At 48.4% G+C, this 17,231-nt stretch overlaps 2 protein-coding genes across 2 annotated transcripts; one reads left to right on the top strand and one right to left on the bottom strand.

The window, feature by feature from the left end:
- The first annotated feature begins 1,643 nt into the window (after positions 1-1,643).
- On the top strand, positions 1,644-4,036 carry LOC125521625. The gene has a single exon (XM_048686690.1). It carries the CDS (start codon positions 1,945-1,947, stop codon positions 3,622-3,624), a length of 1,680 nt encoding a protein of 559 aa, XP_048542647.1. The 5' UTR covers positions 1,644-1,944; the 3' UTR covers positions 3,625-4,036.
- A 4,389-nt stretch (positions 4,037-8,425) lies between these two features.
- Positions 8,426-12,542, bottom strand: LOC125521616 (sorting and assembly machinery component 50 homolog A-like). The gene is made up of 4 exons (XM_048686678.1): positions 11,952-12,542; positions 9,565-10,047; positions 8,884-9,396; positions 8,426-8,794 (listed from the first exon to the last, which is right to left on the bottom strand). The coding sequence occupies exons 1-4, from the start codon at positions 12,444-12,446 to the stop codon at positions 8,714-8,716; spliced, it is 1,572 nt and encodes a 523-aa protein (XP_048542635.1). The 5' UTR covers positions 12,447-12,542; the 3' UTR covers positions 8,426-8,713.
- Between the last annotated feature and the right edge of the window lie 4,689 nt (positions 12,543-17,231).

Raw genomic sequence — 17,231 nt, 5'->3', positions numbered from 1 at the left:
AAAAAAACAGCAATTTGCACTGGGCCTTGGGTTAATACTTTAGTCCCAAAAAAATATAAAAGTGTATAATGAAGCCCATTAAACATTCAAAACAGAATATGTAATAGCACGGAACAATAAAAAATTATAGATACGTTGGAGACGTATCAGCCCCCTCACTATTTGCTTTAAAAAACAATAGGTTGTCATCTGCAAATAACAAATGGTTCACCGGTGGAGCCGATGAAGCCACTTGTATTCCGCCAAGACTGGATCACCGAACTCTAGATTTTAAAAGGCACGAAAGGCCCTATACTGCCAGCAAAAAAAGGTGTGGTGAAATCGGATCCCCTGACGGATACCTCGTGTTGGTTGAAATTCATCACGTTTCTGTCCATTAAAGATCACTAAAAAAGAAACTGAGGTGACCATTCCCACAACTATGTCCACCCATCTCTATGTTGCTCTTATCACATGTGTGCATGCTCGTCATGTGTGGGAGGCTCTACGTATGATATGGCCCTTGCCAGATGACTCAAGTCTTGTGGATACGGGAAAGGGTTGGCTGTTGCAAGTGCTATCTAATTGTCCAGATCTTATCCGTGACCGAGTAATCATGACTATCTGACGAATTTGGCAGCTTCGCAATGACATAGCGCAAGGTAAAAAGGAGACCCCAGTGGAGGTGACTGTGCAATTTTTGGACAGTTACTACAAATCTCTAAATCTTGTCAGCAAATATAGTATGGAGGAAAATATAAAAGGAAAGATGGTGATGTGTGATGACAGTCGGGTTTATCAAGAAAAAATGAACCTGGTCCCAAAGTTGTGGCCACCATCGCCGTCGGGCTGGGTGGCACTTTCTGTTGATGGCTCCTTTTCAAGCATGGTTGGCCGGTCAGCGGCCGGAATGGTCTTACGAAGGGAAGATGGCTCGATGATTTTCGCGGCATGTAGATATATTTTTCATTGCAATGATGCCCTGAAAGCGGAAATACATGCGATTATGCAAGGGATAGCACTGGTCATTCAACATTCAAATTTTCTGATGATGGTACAATCTGATTCTGTTAATGCTTTAGCTATTATTGCCGGCGATACCTTGTCCAGGTCGGCTTATGGGCACTTAGCTGCTGAGATTAGAGAAAATATGGTTGTTAGAGAGTTTGTTCCTCTAAAGATTAGTAGGGAATAAAATAGGGTAATACATCAATTGGCATTTTGTAGCCGTACTGAATCTTGTACTGCGGTATGGTTGAACTCGATCCCTCCGTGTTGTGAGGACTTATTGTCTCGAGATTGTAACCCTATCATTACGGAATAAAACTTTCTTTCACCGTGCAAAAAAAAATCTCTGTGTGAATTGAGCTTCGACATAACGAGGCCTCAAATGTACAGCAGTTCTAATTGAGTGAGGTCCAAGAGTAAAAGAAACGGCCTGCCCGACGGCCCGGTGGCCACACACCGCTCGCCCACGACGGAGACGATCTTTACACACACGGCCGCAAAGCGCAGCTAGACACGCACGCGGGCGGGCGGGTAGATTCGCCTCGCCGGGACAGCCTCCCCCCCTTTCTGGCGGTGGGGGTGCGCGCTGACGTGGCGCTCTGTTTTTCCGGCACCAACAAAAACCTCGCGCACCTCGTGCCTCTCCCCGTTCCTCCATTTCTCCTCCCCTCCCCAGCCCCATCCCTTCCCCCCCTCCCGTAATTCCCCACCCCTCACCGCCGCCGCCGCCGCCGCCGCAACCACCACCTACCTCCGCCCAATTTCCTCGCCAGCCCGCGCGCCGGCCGCCGTCCCCCGCCCTCCGTTCCCGCCCGCCCGCCCGCACATGTGCTTCGCGTTTGCCCCGCGCGGCGACGCGCGATGGTGGTGAGGTGGGTGGTTGCGTTTGCGCCGCGCCGGGGTGACCGCGACGGCGGAGACGGCGCGGGAGGGCGCAGCTAGGCGGGGAAGGCGTGGATGGACGCCGATGATGCCGCCCGGAGCCGCAGAAGGATGGATCTGAACCTCTACCTCGGCCTCCCCCGCGCCCCGCGCCCGCGCCGCCCCGATCTCGGCTCCGACCTCGCCCTCGGCAATTCCATGCTCTCCTCCTCGCCTTCCTCCTCCGCCGCCTCCGCGGACGCCCCGCCGCCCGACCGGGACCGGGACCGGGACCCGGACCCGCTCCACCCGCCCTACTCCCCCACCCGCGCCGACCTGATGCGCCCGCCGCCCGAACCATACCACATCTCCGCCTCCGTGCTGCGCGCGCCCTACCTCCAGGCCGAGGAGGTTCCCATAACCGAGCTCGCCCAAGAGTTCGGCTTCTCGCACCCGCCCCCGCCACCCCCACCACCGCCGCGGCCCAGCGAGCTGCTCGGCTGGGTCGACCGCCCCTCCTCCTCCACGGCCTCCTCCACCTTCCGCCCGGAGCGTTCCGAGCGCTACCGCCGCGCCATCTCCATGAATGGCCGCCAGCTGCGCTGCCTCCGTCCCAGGCGCTTCCGCTCAGACCTTCCTCCTCTCAGCTCCGAGGCCCCTAGCCCGGACAACGAGGCTGCACTGGAACCGCCGCAACAGCAGCCCGTGCAGGATGCCGTCGAGGAGAATAAGGTGGTTGACAATGGTGCCATGGTGGGTGCCGAGGATGAGCCGGCGGACCGTGGCAGGAGCACTGCCATGTTTGAGTGCAACATCTGCTTTGAGATGGCCGACGAGCCGGTGGTCACTTCTTGCGGCCATCTCTTCTGCTGGCCTTGTTTGTACCAGTGGCTGCATATTCATTCCACCCACAAGGAATGCCCTGTCTGCAAAGGTGAGGTCACTGAAGGAAACATCACTCCTATCTATGGGAGAGGGAATTCAACTTCCGATGTGGAGAAGAAAGTCGCAGACGATGGCAACGTGTCCAGTCCTAACATTCCCGCCAGGCCACATGGGAACCGGCTTGAGAGTTTTCGACAACAGTTCCATCATTTGCGCCCAATTTCTCGTAGGCTTGGCGAGGCACATGGGATATTATCTTCTTGGAGACGCATTCTTGATCAGCAGATTATGACTAGCGCGAGTAGGTTTGAAGGGCCTCCAGAATCATCTGTCCAGGAGATGATAGATCATGCTCATCAGACTGGCCGTTTAAGCCGAATTACTACTAGGATGAGAGCAAGGAGGTTGCAAAGGGAAGCAGAAAATCCTGCATTTGTTTCTTCATCTACTCCAGACGGCGGGATGCCAGGAAGCAGCACGCCGGATCCTCCTAGGCGTAGTTCAAGTCCACTTTCCTCGGAAGGAATTGATTTATTGCAACGCCTTACCCTTGTTGGCCTTGCAAATACGGAAAGGTTGGCAACTGCAGTGAGCGATCTTAGAAGAATATCCAGGCCAAGCCTCCGAGCATCAACTTCGTCAAATTTACCAAATCATGAGCCGCCAGTTGATGGAATTCATGCTGCTGCAGCACCGTCTGCAGATCAAACTTCTAATTCAAGCACAATGGCTGTGATTCAGGAGGATGCTGCTTTTACTGAAAGCGTAGGAGAACCTAGCAATGCAGGGTCCTCAAGAACCCTGAGGAGGAGGGGAAGAAGCGACGCCTTAGGTTCGTTGGATGTGGATGGTGGCGAAACACACCGGAACAAGAGAAGGCGGCTGAACTAAAGCTAAGAAGGCCGAACCGAGTATTGCAGAGGCTTCAATGTTGCTCCAGTTTTTACGGTTCGCTCTTCTCAATGAGCCCATTTTATCTCTTTGGGCACTATATGCTGAGTGTGATCAAAGTCTTCCTCTTCTGCTTGGTTAATAGGGTGCTGTTTAGTTGTTTGTTTGTTTAGTTCCTCCCATGTTTAATTTATGCTATTACTTTAGACATGCATACCAAGGAAACCTGAGAGATTGTCACCAGATGAATTTTCCTTGATCGTAAAGCAGATGTGTACTATATGGGATCAACTTTTAGTGTCATAAATAATGAACTGTCACTTGAGTCTCGGTTGTAGATGGCTGAAGTGAAAATGTAAAACTGAGCTGATATTTAGTCCATTGGAGTGAATGAACGCGAAGTACTGAACAATGTTGTCACTTTACTGGTTGAATGCCAAGTAAGGGTCTCTGTTGTCGGTTTACTGGATGAATGCCAAGTAACGAACTCTGTTGTCGTTCTACTCTTTTGCAGCTGCCCTGCTGTTGTTCTTGCTACTGGGCAAAGAGGTATGTTAAGTCGCAATAAAGAAGAAAAGCATTCCCTTTCCTTTTATGATAATCTCATCTTTGTTCTTGGTTGATGTTTCCGATGTGGATCGTGAAATACATTGGTTGACGTTTCCGATGTGTCAAGTCGCAATAAAGAAGGAAAGCATTTCCTTTTATGATAGATAATCACATATCATGACTCAAACACTACTATCTATGTTCAGGATCGTATATTGGGGGATGTGGTAATGGATTTACGATCGATGTTTGTGTGATTCATTGCCCTTTTTTGAGCTGGTTACGCTCTGTCGACCTGTCTTGGTTGTCCTCCAAATTTAGCGACCAGTTTTAACTATACAGGAAAGTAGGCTTAGGCATGCTCTCATTTGATACCATTTGCATTCCCATAGTCGTTCATCTGTTGTGCAATGCCATTTCTGTTTTGGAGCAAGGGTGGACACTAGCACTGGAATGATAACATTACCTGTGACTTGCTACTTATTGTTGTGCTTGTGATTCAGGGCTGGTGCCCTCATGATGGAGTTGGGCATTCTGTCCCGTTCAGCAGTCACAGTTATCATATCCACAGGTGACCTAAAACATCCACCACTAGGTTAGTTTAGTACTCCCTCCGTTCACTTTTATAAGTCGTTTTAGACAAGTGAAATTGAGCTGTTTTGCATGGTGTCTGAAACATCTACAAAGCCGTATAAAAATGAACAGAGGGAGTAGAACTGATTCCATCACTTGTCAAGACCCCACAATATATGACCCCGTGCTTGTTGACATTATGGCAGTGCAGTCTACAGATGTCTGCTGTCGCAGCCGGCTGCTCTCCGTATCTAGCAGCATTGCAGCTGCACTGTTACACACCCCTCGTTTGAGTGAGATCGTATGCATGCATGATCCTTCCTTATCTTGCTCCTGTCCTTTCACATGCGGGGTGACATGACACGGCCACCAACCGTCCCACCTGCCGGCCAGGCAGATCGTCCCCGGCCCTGCCGCCCCGTCGCAGGCTTTTCTGCTGCGCCCGCTTGGAATCCGGATCTTGCCTCGCCAGTGGATCGCCGTGGACGGCACCGGCGAGGGCACGCGGGCGGGCACAGGCAGCGTCAACAAACTCACTGCTGAGGCTGCAGTGCCGTCTGATTTGCCCACGTTGAATAGCAGCGTCGTCAGAGGCAATGCGGCCTGCGGCGTGCCCTGTGCTGTGCATCCTTGGTTCCTCCGTTGAATCTTACGTACTGCTCGAGAGAGTGGCATCTGTTTTCTGTGTAGTCCAACAATTGTTGCACACCTCCATAAGGCACTGCCAGCATGAAGAATACGATGGACGGAATATGATTTTGTGGATCACATTCCCTGACGAGGTCCAAATCCCAATCCCAGTGGCGTTTCGGTTGGGACGTCCATCAGCGCGCAGCCTTCACCATTCCTGCACGCAGCCTTCACAAATTCCGCCGGGCCGCGGCCAGAACAAAATATCTGGCAATCACCATCAGCAAAGGAAAAACAGAGGGAGCAAAAGATCTGGCCGCTACTCCGGGCCTGGCCTCCCCCTTGGCACGGGAGGACGCGAGCGGAATCTCGCCTCCGGAGCACACCAGACCGAGAGAGCAAGCGATGGAAGCGGCACGGACGAAACCGAGTCAGATCTCCGATCTGGCACGCCGACGACGCATCCAGGGGCACCGCCTGCGCGCGCGCTCCATGCCTCCATCCGTGGGGACGTGTATTCCCGGCACGCACGTTGTAATCTCTTTGCTGCGCCCACATGTCACCACAGCGCACCTGCTCCGCTCTCACGTCCGGGTGGGGGTGGGTGGGTGGAGCCGCCGCCCTCACCCACGCGCCGCGCGGCTCTCCTCTCCTCTCCTCCTCCTGATCCGAGCAGCACGAACCGTCTGCGGCGGGCGGGCGGTGGGCTCGCCGAAGCATGAATGCACGACGGTCAGCGTCCTGCCCCAGCTGGACGGCCAAGATTGTGTTGGCCGCCACGTATGGGTGATGAGTGTATGCACAATTGACCAGCTACCGTACGTCTCGACCCTGACGTACAACGCACGGATGAATAACCGTGCACGCAGCGAGTCATGGCCAGGGATCTGTCTAACTCGCAAAAACGGAATGCTAAACGTGAATTAGAAGGTCAAGGCAATGTCAAATTCCTCTTGGAGTATAGAATTGGCTGAGCCGTGGGGCCCACGTGGAAACCCAATCTTGGGCTCAAAGCGGATAAATCTAATTTTTCGTCCGGCAAAAGAGATCACTTTGGCTAAGCCCTACGTATTACTAGATGGACTGCTGTGGAAAGATTTGGATTGAATTTCGTTTTTAAATTAAATTTAGATAGAATAAAAAGGAAAAAATGAAACAAAAAAGAAAAATAAAAATAAGAGAAGAGAAAAAGCTTACCTAGTCTACCTACAACCCGACGCACGACACTCTAGCCTACTAAAGCAGTAAGAGCATCTCCAGCCGTTAAGCCCCTCAGGAGACACTTTTTTCGCCCCTTGGGGGGTTGCCGGCAATTTTTTTTGCCTGGGGTTGAGAAAATATCCACTCGTTGAGCCTCCCAGCATGCAAGCCCGACGACGCGGCGGCCAGCGCGTGACTACGCAGGCACCGCGGCCAACGCACGCAAGCACGCGGCAGCGGTGGCTAGCCCGGCCAGCACGCGACGGCTGCGGCCAGCGGGCAAGCTTGTGCACGCCTGTGTGGCTGCGGAGCCCGGCCAACACGCCCGCGAGGTCGCAGCTAGCACACCGCGGGCAACGCACGCATGCACGCGGCGGACAGCCCGGCCAGCACGCGGGGAGCAGGCCGCGTCCACTGCGTGCCCGCCCGCCCGCAGAGCCCACCTCCGAGCACCGCCCGTCATCCGTGGCCATCGCGGCCGCGCCGGACTCTTCGCGCCGGGGCCCAGGAGCAGCAGCAGGACGCCGGCCAGGGCGAGCAGCGCCACGGCGATGCCCAGCGGGGAGCTCACGTCCGGTGACACGCCGACGCCACCGAGCAGCGGGCCCTGCAGCCGCCATGTCCGCCGCGTCGTCCTCGTCCTCGGCCATGCCATGGGGCTGGAGCTCGACCCTGACCCAGCTGCTGCCTATACGCCCGGCGAGGGCGCCGTGGAGTGCGCGGGCAGAGACGGCCCACTCCGGCCGCGCGCGCGAGCCCCGCCCTGGCCATGCTCCGCTCCGGCCCCGCGATGAGAAAGGAGAGAGAGGAGAAAGAAAAGAGAGAAAGGAGAGGAGAGAGGGGAGAGAGAGGGGCTGGCAAGTGGGCCGATGCATGCGAAAAAGAGCGCCGGCGTCCCCAGCTGCATCCCAGCTTTCTGGGTTTGGGTTGGGACCGTCGGGCGTATTTTCAGCAAAATCCGGCGCTTTTTGAGCTTTTGAGGGCATGACCGCGGGAAAACGCGCGCCGGCGATGAAAAAGGCCTGGGGAGGGGGGGGGCTGTTGGGGGCCTAGTGGAGATGCTCTAAACTATAAAGGCATGTACAATGATTGATGAGATAGTTTTATCTTAAGTCATGCATGTAATTTAGAGATGATAAAAAACATGTCTATAATGGGTCATCTTTTAACCTTATATTCAATAAGGGTATGTACAATGGTGCTATCTTAGAAGTGCCATGTAGAATAAATGATGAGGTGAAGAAGAGAGAACTCATAAAAAAGGTTTGTCTCTCTTAAGACAAAAGATAATCTCTTAGCACAATATGTCTCATCATATTTTTAGAAATAGCTAGTTATTAAAGATAAGGCTAAGAGATGATCCATTATAAACAATTAGTCTTCAGAGCTCTAGAGCAACAAATTATGCAGTTTTCTAGCAGCAAATAGTTCGTTGCCCTCGTTTCCCAGTTCGGCAGGTTCACCTAAACCAGGGTAAACGTCGGGCCGGGCGGAGCTTGTAAAAGCCCGACCTTCATTTCTCAAGCCTGACCCAGCCCAAAGTCCGAAATACTCACTGTTTTCAAGCCTGAGCTCAACCCAAAGCCCAAAAGCCCAGCCAAAAATACAAAAAAAGAGAAGCCCAAGCCTGGCCCAAACTATCTTCCAGGCTGCAAAACAAGGCCCAAGCCTGGCCCGAATGTCAGGCCCAGCCCCGCCCAGGTTTTTCAGGCCGGGCTGTCCATGCCAGGGTACCCTTAGATGTATTTTCTGCGTTTGAAACGGGCAGTATTTGATCCAAGCAGCACACACAAACGCTTGCCAAATAGGCTCGCAAATCACAAGATAAGTGGGTGATACAGAGTCACAGTAGCGCCAATATTTCTCGTCCGCCTAAATTATTGTTCTATCCACCATCGCAGCATCGGTATTTCAGTTACACAGGCATGTCCACGACAATCACTAGTGTTAAAAGGGAAGCGAACTGAACCCTTCCGGAAGATGTGCAAAAACGCCGAACAGCACGTGAGATATTCCAGGCTCCTCGGTGCCCAAAACAAGGCTGAAAACACAAATGCGCTTGTCCAGCAGGTACTCGTCGAGAAAGAAAAGAGCAGAAGGGGGTCGACGAGGCAAAACACTTGGCGGCAGGTCTCTACTAGGGCGAGGAGAAGCTGAACTGGATTCCCGTCTTCCCGCTGTCGTGCTGAGACTGCTTCAGAATGTAGCAGTAGTTCACCTGAACAGATGCAGTAAAACAAGTTTGTTAGTCAGGAGGCAGGCACAACACATGATCTGTAATCTGGTACAAAGGAAATTGAAACATACCTCGACCCGGAACAGTTTAGTTGGCAAAATAATGCCAATCCCAGCAGTGCTCCTAAACGAACGACGGAATTCATCAAGCGAGAAGTTCTTGTACTGGCCCTCCGACAGTTTCGCAAGATTCCCAGCAGTGAGAAACGCATGACCATGTATTCCAGCGTCTCTAAGCACCTTCAGAGGCAGATCAAAGGAGAGGTCAGCAAAGGCGGAAACAGCAAGATCGCCACCCAAGTAATCCCTCCCTGGAACAGCAGGAGAACCATCTTCCGACTCGCCGGGGACAAGCCTCCGTGGTTCTGTTGGGCCAACTCCTCTTGTTCTGAAACCGAGCAAGGATGATATTCCACCCAGGCTGCAAACTGGAGAATTGTGACCTCCCAGGTTAAATCTATCAGTCACAGGTGTAGACGAATTCATAAATCCTCTTGCCAGTGGTAAAACAACACCCGCTCCTAGACCAACATTGAGAGCAACGTTCCAGAATCCAAAAGGCACGGCAGCACGAACATCAAACTCCTGAAGCAAAGTCAAAAGCACCATATTGTAAGATAATAATAATGAGAATGGATGTGACAAGTATACTTCTCCATTATTGTGAGGAACCATAAAAAGGAAAAAGAAATAATAAATAGATTGGTGCTAAAGAGATCATGAAAAGGGGGACAGAATAAGCTGAAAACAGACCTGGCGAAAAAATTTCAATCCTTTGTTATCCCAAAGACCACCAACTTGAGAGGATGAGAGAAATGCATATCCTTTTGTTGGCCTGATATGTGAATCCCTTTCATCAATCTTGTATGTGTATTTCAATGCAGATAGAAGGTTATGCCCTAACTGCCTTCTTATGGACGTTGACGCGAGGCGTGACGGATCAGTCAAGGTACGCCATGTAAGGTTGTAAGATAAATCGTGGTGCCTGGTTGAAAGCAAGCCCAATGAAAGACCAAGTATACGCTCCTTGTATGATGAGAACTTCATCCAATCTTGTGACAACAATGAAGCCCGAGCCATCAAGGGTGTTGGTATTGATTTAAATCTTGGCAGCGAGACTCCTACGCCAACCTCTGTTGTTTGGTCGAAACCATATGCAACTGAAGCATCCCAGATGTCTGCATAGCCAGCCAAGTTCTTCCACTTAACAGCCCCTTCCACTGACCATGCTTTTGCCTACAAAAGCAACACACTCACGCATCAGATGTGATAACCTATGAAATCGTAGTGGAGATTGCCATGCAATAAAAACAACAGTGTTTTTTTCCTGCCCTTATGATGCCGGCAATATAGGTTTGGTAACATCATGACCTATAAAGTTATATTTATACTAAAGTATTTGTATTCAGTATAGGGTAAAGGTAATGTACCAAAGTACTTCCCTTTGTAAAGAAATATAAGAGTGTTTAGATCACTACTTTAGTGATCTATAAACGCTCTTATACTTCTTTACGGAGAGACTACTTCTCAACAGAACAGTTATTTTAACAAAACACATGACAATGCATTCACTTATGTTTAACAAAACACATACACCCAAACTATGTTTTGATTAGAGCACAATGAAACCTACACCGAACCTTAGTAAATGCAGCTTTTTGTTCCGTACTGAAAAAGTAACTGTTAAAACGTTGAAACATTAGTATTATTTTTTGAGCTAGTTGAAACTTGAAAACATCGGTAGAATGTGCTGAAGATCAAACAAACACGGTAATCTATAGTTGTGAAAGTTGCATGTTGAACACCGGAACTCATAGCTTGACTCACAAAGTTGCCCTCTTAATCAGACAAATAAATATCTTTTTTTTGTTTATGTATCACACTATTCGGACCAGATAGTGTCATGGATTAAGTCTTAAACTATAAAATTAGTTATCAGTTGCCAGGTCAATTTTCTTATGGGCAGCCAAACATACTCACTGTATATCAGTTGATCAAGATTGACTCGCATTCATAGATTGAAGAATTTGATGGATAACATCAACATACAAGCTACCAGCTGGGAGGAACAAAATGTAACTGATAACATGAATGACTAAATCAGTTTTTCATAAACATGTTCAGTATACTAATTAGGATGATTTTAAGGTCAAATATAAATATGAACATGTACATTCTCTCTCAGGCTTTGCTTGGAGAATAAAAAAGTAGGTGAGCTCACGAGCACCCAAGACCTACACCATATCTCCATTGTCTATTCCTGCTGTTACCTAGGTTGTGGAGGGCCACAAAATTCAGTCCAAGAAAGAGTGATGTGTAATATAGTACTATAGTATGTAGGATGTAGAGAGCTTAATTTTTGTCAGTAAACATTATTGTGCGTCCATCAGGGGTCCATTTATTTACCCAAACATTAAAGTATATTATTATTCTCAAGCTTGAGATTTTCCATGTTATAATATAGATAATTTACTAGCTGATATAAAAAATTGCATACCTTTTGCTTCTTCAAGTTTTCATTGTCCAACAATCGAATAGTACAGTTTAGCTCTAATGAGTTGAGATCGATTATCAGCTAAGATGATGTCCAAGGACAATCTAAGTGTTCCAGATTTTCCTTCTTACTTAAAGAACTCTATGTGTTCCATTGCTTCACTTATGCAAACCTAAAGTCTACCATGTATTTACAAGAAAATTTTACTTACAGATAGTATTGATTAAAACTGAAGCATCCTAAGTTAATTTGGAGATTACAGTAAGTCTAGAAGCCTCGTGTTACTATCTGGTCTACTTAAGGTGGCTACATACTGATTGTAAAGTTAATACAGTAGGTGCTGCTCGTGCTTAGCAATTTACTTGCTACTGTTTAATTACAGGCTTACAGTTGCAGGGATACAATCTCCACTACTGATAGGCGTCCAACTAGCAGGAACTCATGATGATTAGTGAATCATAATACCAATCTAATCATAAGAAAACATTAGGAAAGATGACCAACTATTCTAACAATGGGTTAACTATGAATCTAGATCTCAATCCAAGCCCAATGGTACAAACAAGTGTTGCTCCAGGTCTCTAGCTACAAACAATGTGATCATCCAGCGGAGTCACCAACAAATCGAACCAAGTGGGGAGCGCACCTCGGGCTTGGAGTAGACGCCGGCGTTGCCGCTGAGGGGGATGGCGGGCTCGACGACCTCGATGACGACGTTGGTGGTGCCGGGCAGCTCGGGCGGGCCGGAATCGAGCGTGATGTTGACGGCCTCGAACACGTCGAGCCCGCGGAGCCGCGCGCTGGCGTCGGCGGCGGCGCTCAGCAGGTCCTGCACGGTGGTGGCGGAGCGGAGGAGGTCGGCGACCTCCGCCTCGATGAGCTCGTCCCGCGTCTTGGCGTTGCCCCTGATGATGACGTCGTGGACGCGGATCCCCACGGGGTCCGTGGAGAGCCGCCGGAACACGGACTGCACCTTTTCCCGCTGGAGGGCCGCGGCCGCCGGCTCGTCCAGCTCCTCCTCGTCCTCGTACTCGTACTCCTCCTCGGCGAATTCTCCATCGGCGCCAGCCCAGGGCTCGGGGACGCGGCTCCCGGCGTCCTTAGGGTTTTGGTCGGCGGCGGGGTCGGCGGCGTCGGCCATGGCTGGGGTTTGGGGGGAGGAGGAGAGAGCCTTCCGAGCTTTCTCTTGTTTTTTCAGATGCGGCCTTTCGTGCTTACCAAGCTCACGACAACCAGCATGGGCTGTCTGGGCCGGAATCCCAATATATACAGTCTTGTATTCTCTGTTATTTCCTTTTCTTGGAGAGTTTCTTTTCCTTCTTCTTACTCTGCAAGTCTTCACCGTGTGTGCTTTCCTTTTATTTCCTCGTTTCACCTTTTTATTATTTTCCCTCTGTTCTTATTTCTTGGTGTATAATTTACGTACATTTGGCATTTTATCTTGCATATGGATTTAGTATATAATTCATTTACCTTTTTTTGCATTTGTTTTTAGCTTTTTTTGTTGGTGGCTTGTTTTTAGCCTTTTTTGTGTGCTCTAGCTATAATCATTAAATATTTATCACTTAAAAAAATAATGAACTACCCACTGCAAAATATATAATAAAAAATGCATATTTTCTTCTAAGACAGACCTCGCAAAAGGAAGTGCCATGCTTAATTTGGTATTGCTGCATAACATATATTTGTATCTTTGCTTCATTCAAGTTCTTTAAAAGGAAGTGTCCTGCTGAATTAGGAATAGTCACACGGAGCCTACGTCAAAGGAAGGTCACTTATCAGTATCAAAATATTCTGATGTTGAAAAAATTTCTAAGGTTTCGTACATGACCGTTTTTCCTCTTTTGTTGTATTTATTCAGTAATGTATATGCTTATGGATGTGTTCTTTACACCAGTTATCGCCTGATTGGTGGGTGAAACTAATTGTTGCAGATTGAAGTATCTCCTGTATTTGGAATGTGAGCCATCCTGATCACGCTTGCAGCGACTTGTGCACCCATCCATCCAGGGTAGGTTGCGTTATAGCCGGGACTACCTACCGCATAACAGGAACTACGACTGACAACATGGTCACACGCGAATGCTCTGGAGACGCTATGAAGACATATGTAGAGTCCTGCAACGTGCATCGTGTATTCCCTTGTGACAGGCCCCGAGGCGGTGAAGGTCATTGTCAATTTGAACTGTTGGTCGAAATGATGACAATGTGAATGATGACAACGCCAAAAACAATTACAAAATATCTGTAATTTGATGATTCAGTTAAATACTAATAGTGTTATCATGTTACTGTCATCTTTACATTGGTAGGAAACTTCAATCTCGAATGCCTTTCTCTGACATCTTGCATTCAAATCTTGTACTGCACACCGGCCTGTCGTGTAGAAATGTGGTTTAAATGCATTATATATTGTATCAACTTTTGTAAGTTCAGATCCACAGATTCTAGGAGTTACAATATACTGATGCTTGTTTGACATGTATCATTAATATAATGTTGCTTTAACTTATCTATGGTATGTATTAGTAGATACGTGTGTTGAACGTGTATGATTACTAGTCTAATCAAGAAGCGGTAAGGTTAGTGATAGAAAGTAACTGCAAAGTTGATTGAAAGACAACCTACTTTTAGCAAAGTAACACTAGCTTTAAATTGATAAAGTAAGGTTTACTTCTTCAAGTCTTAATATTGTCCATTGCGCTCTCATTCTAACTCAAGGCGAAGAGCTAAACTTAATGGCCCCAAAATTTGTTTTTGTTTCCTCTGATTCAGGAAACAGGAAACCATAGCCGAAAAAAATGTCAACTAAAAGTTGAGTCAATATGTTGGGCTAGAACTAGATTTTAGTATTCTGCTACTTATTTTTGCATAGTAGTAGTACTTGTCTAGTTCATGTAATAAAGATCAAGGTGCAAGCCACATACACATCAACCTGACAAAGCTAAAAAAAAGCAACAATACCCTATTCTTTGCATAAAGGACCAATAGCCAAGAAGAAAAATTACAATCAAAACCAAAGAATCTCATGAGTTTAACGCCAACTGTCAGCTGCCCCCGGCACCACGGCTGCAGCTACCAAAGAAAAATGTAACGGATCACGTATTTCCGCTAGTAGTCACCTTTATTAGTTCTACTTATTATTTTGTATTGATACACAAAAATAATGATTTATTCCATTTTTTACATACATATTTCCATGTTTGGAGATTAAAATCCTCCTATGCTGGCCAGGAAATTAGTGCGGATTAAAACTAGATCACAGGTTTTATATAGAAAGAAAAACTAACTTTTTTCTTTCTATATTAAAACTTCTAGTTACGTTAATTTTCAGCGAGACCTTTGCTCACACACAAGGAGAATTGGATGCAAAATATGTTTGAACCGTATTTATTATTATTTTTAGACGAGCATCAACATTGCTGAGATGTAGGTCCATCACATCAAAGATGGTCGATCTTGTACTCATTATCGTCGCGGTTTTGTCCGTATATAATACTCTCTCCGTCTCATAATATAAGAGCGTTTTTGACACGGAGGTACCAACTGTCTACAGCTCCTAAAGAATTGGCACAGCTGATTTTTATTTTTCGACTTAAAAGGGGCTTCCCTCAGTTTCACAAAATTCAAATTCCCATGGGCCGAAGGCCACCACTCCCATGCAAAAACCTCGACATCATTACAGGTTCCATAGACCAGTACATCCATACAAAACGTTTTCTATCCACTATCCCTGGGGCATCCTCATAAGATGTCGTCAGCCAGCAATTCTCAAAAGGGAAAAACATCGCTGATTTATCTCTCTCTCTGTGTGTGGGGGGGGGGGGGGGGGGGGGGATGTGGGTGGGTGTACATAACTACATCCAACTTCTAAACAATTCTTGATTTCTGACGGCGAGGCGAAGCCCTGCTACTGTGACGCCCTGCATCCACCACCACGCCGTCGTGCTGCTGAATCTTCATCAACCTCTCTTCCCCCCTTGCTGGATCAAGAAAGGAGGAGACGTCATCCGTTCCGTACGTGTGTTGAACGCGGAGGCATCGTCCGTTCGGTGCTAAGATCATCGGTGATTTGAATCACGTCGTGTTCGACTACATCATCCCCGTTCTTTGAACGCTTCCGCTCGCGATCTACAAGGTACGTAGATGCATCTAATCACTCGTTGCTGGATGAACTCCTAGATGGATCTTGGTGAAACCGTAGGAAAATTTTTGTTTTCTGCAACGTTCCCCAACACAAAACTACGGCGGAAGCGCGGGCGTGGTGGCGGCCATGTCGAGACGTGGTTTGGTATGGACGGCGGGGGGCTGCGCGATGAGGAGGCGGCCGGAGAATAGCGGCGGCGGGGCGGGGTGGGGAGAGAGGGTGAAGCGTTGGGAGCGGAGGGACTGCTAGTGTCCCCGACAGGCGGGCCACGGGGGGGACAAGGGCATGTGTCGAGGCCGTCCGCGCGCGTCCGTTTCATCTTAAACCGAGCGCAAGTTTGGGTCGGGGATGAGTCGAAAGCGGACGGAATCCGGAGATTTGTCCGTTTGCGCTCGCGCGCTGAACCGTCTCGTTTGTCCTTTTTACCTTAAATGGACGGGGGTGGACAAGATAGAGTCGCGCGGTGGAGTTGGGCTTAAATGCCGAGGAAGAATCCTTCGGAAACGCCGTCCCGGCAGAAGATGAGTTTCTAGTACACCAGGCTGCCACATTTTTAAGCCGCTGGCCTGATTAACATGGCGACTGGCGAGCCTTTGAAACAAACCACATGCGGATGTCGTGTGTCATGGGGGTGGAGAATCTGAAATGCCATGCCCGCCGGCCACTGACACCTACAGGGGTTACCATCTGACATCGGGGGCTGCGGATCTTGCTTTCTTTGGTGCGATTCAAACACGCCGGCCGGCTGTCTATGGTGACTCCTAATGTTCCAACTCCGAGATTCTCCATAAGTCTGCGTAAACCCAAACACTTTGATCATCTCATCAAAGCGAATGTTCCAACTCCGAGATGCTTGCACCAGCCCATAAATCGAGCGTTGGAGCTTGCACACCTTGTTAGCATTCTTAGGATCGACAAAACCTTCCGGCTGCATCATATACAATTCTTCCTTAAGGAAACCATTAAGGAATGCCGTTTTGACGTCCATTTGCCATATTTCATAATCGTAGAATGCGGCAATTGCTAACATGATTCGGACGGACTTTAGCTTCGCTACCGGTGAGAAAGTCTCATCGTAGTCAATTCCTTGAACTTGTCGATAACCCTTAGCGACAAGCCGAGCTTTATAGATGGTCACATTACCATCCGCGTCTGTCTTCTTCTTAAAGATCCATTTATTTTCTATGGCTCGCCGTTCAACGGGCAAGTCAGTCAAAGTCCATACTTCGTTTTCATACATGGATCCTATCTCGGATTTCATGGCTTCCAGCCATTTGTCGGAATCCGGACCCGCCATCGCTTCTTCATAGTTCGAAGGTTCACCGTTGTCTAACAACATGATTTCCAAGACAGGGTTGCCGTACCACTCTGGTGCGGAACGTGTCCTTGTGGACCTTCGAATTTCAGTAGGAGCTTGATCAGAAGTATTTTGATCATCATCAATAACTTCCTCTCTAGTCGGTGCAGGCACCTCAGGAACATTTTCTTGAGTTGCGCCATTTACCGGTTCAAGAGGCAATACTTCATCAAGTTCTACTTTCCTCCCACTTACTTCTTTCGAGAGAAACTCTTTCTCTAGAAAGAGTCCGTCTTTGGCAACAAAGATCTTGCCTTCGGATCTTAGGTAGAAGGTATACCCAATAGTTTCTTTAGGGTATCCTATGAAGACGCATTTTTCCGACTTGGGTTCGAGCTTTTCAGGTTGTAGTTTCTTGACATAAGCATCGCATCCCCAAACTTTTAGAAACGACAGCTTAGGTTTCTTCCCAAACCATAATT

This window comes from Triticum urartu, chromosome 1 (assembly GCF_003073215.2).
Source record: "Triticum urartu cultivar G1812 chromosome 1, Tu2.1, whole genome shotgun sequence".
Taxonomy (NCBI): domain Eukaryota; kingdom Viridiplantae; phylum Streptophyta; class Magnoliopsida; order Poales; family Poaceae; genus Triticum; species Triticum urartu.
The sequence above is the reverse complement of the archived record's forward strand: the minus strand, read 5'-3'. Positions and strand labels throughout refer to the sequence as shown.

Coding starts and splice junctions, on each gene's coding strand:
- LOC125521625 (XM_048686690.1), top strand. CDS start 1,945: ATGGACGCCGATGATGCCGCCCGGAGCCGCAGAAGGATGGATCTGAAC.
- LOC125521616 (XM_048686678.1), bottom strand. CDS start 12,446: ATGGCCGACGCCGCCGACCCCGCCGCCGACCAAAACCCTAAGGACGCC. Junction 10,048..11,951: donor GCGTCTACTCCAAGCCCGAG/GTGCGCTCCCCA, acceptor TTGCTTTTGTAG/GCAAAAGCATGGTCAGTGGA. Junction 9,397..9,564: donor GATTGAAATTTTTTCGCCAG/GTCTGTTTTCAG, acceptor ACTTTGCTTCAG/GAGTTTGATGTTCGTGCTGC.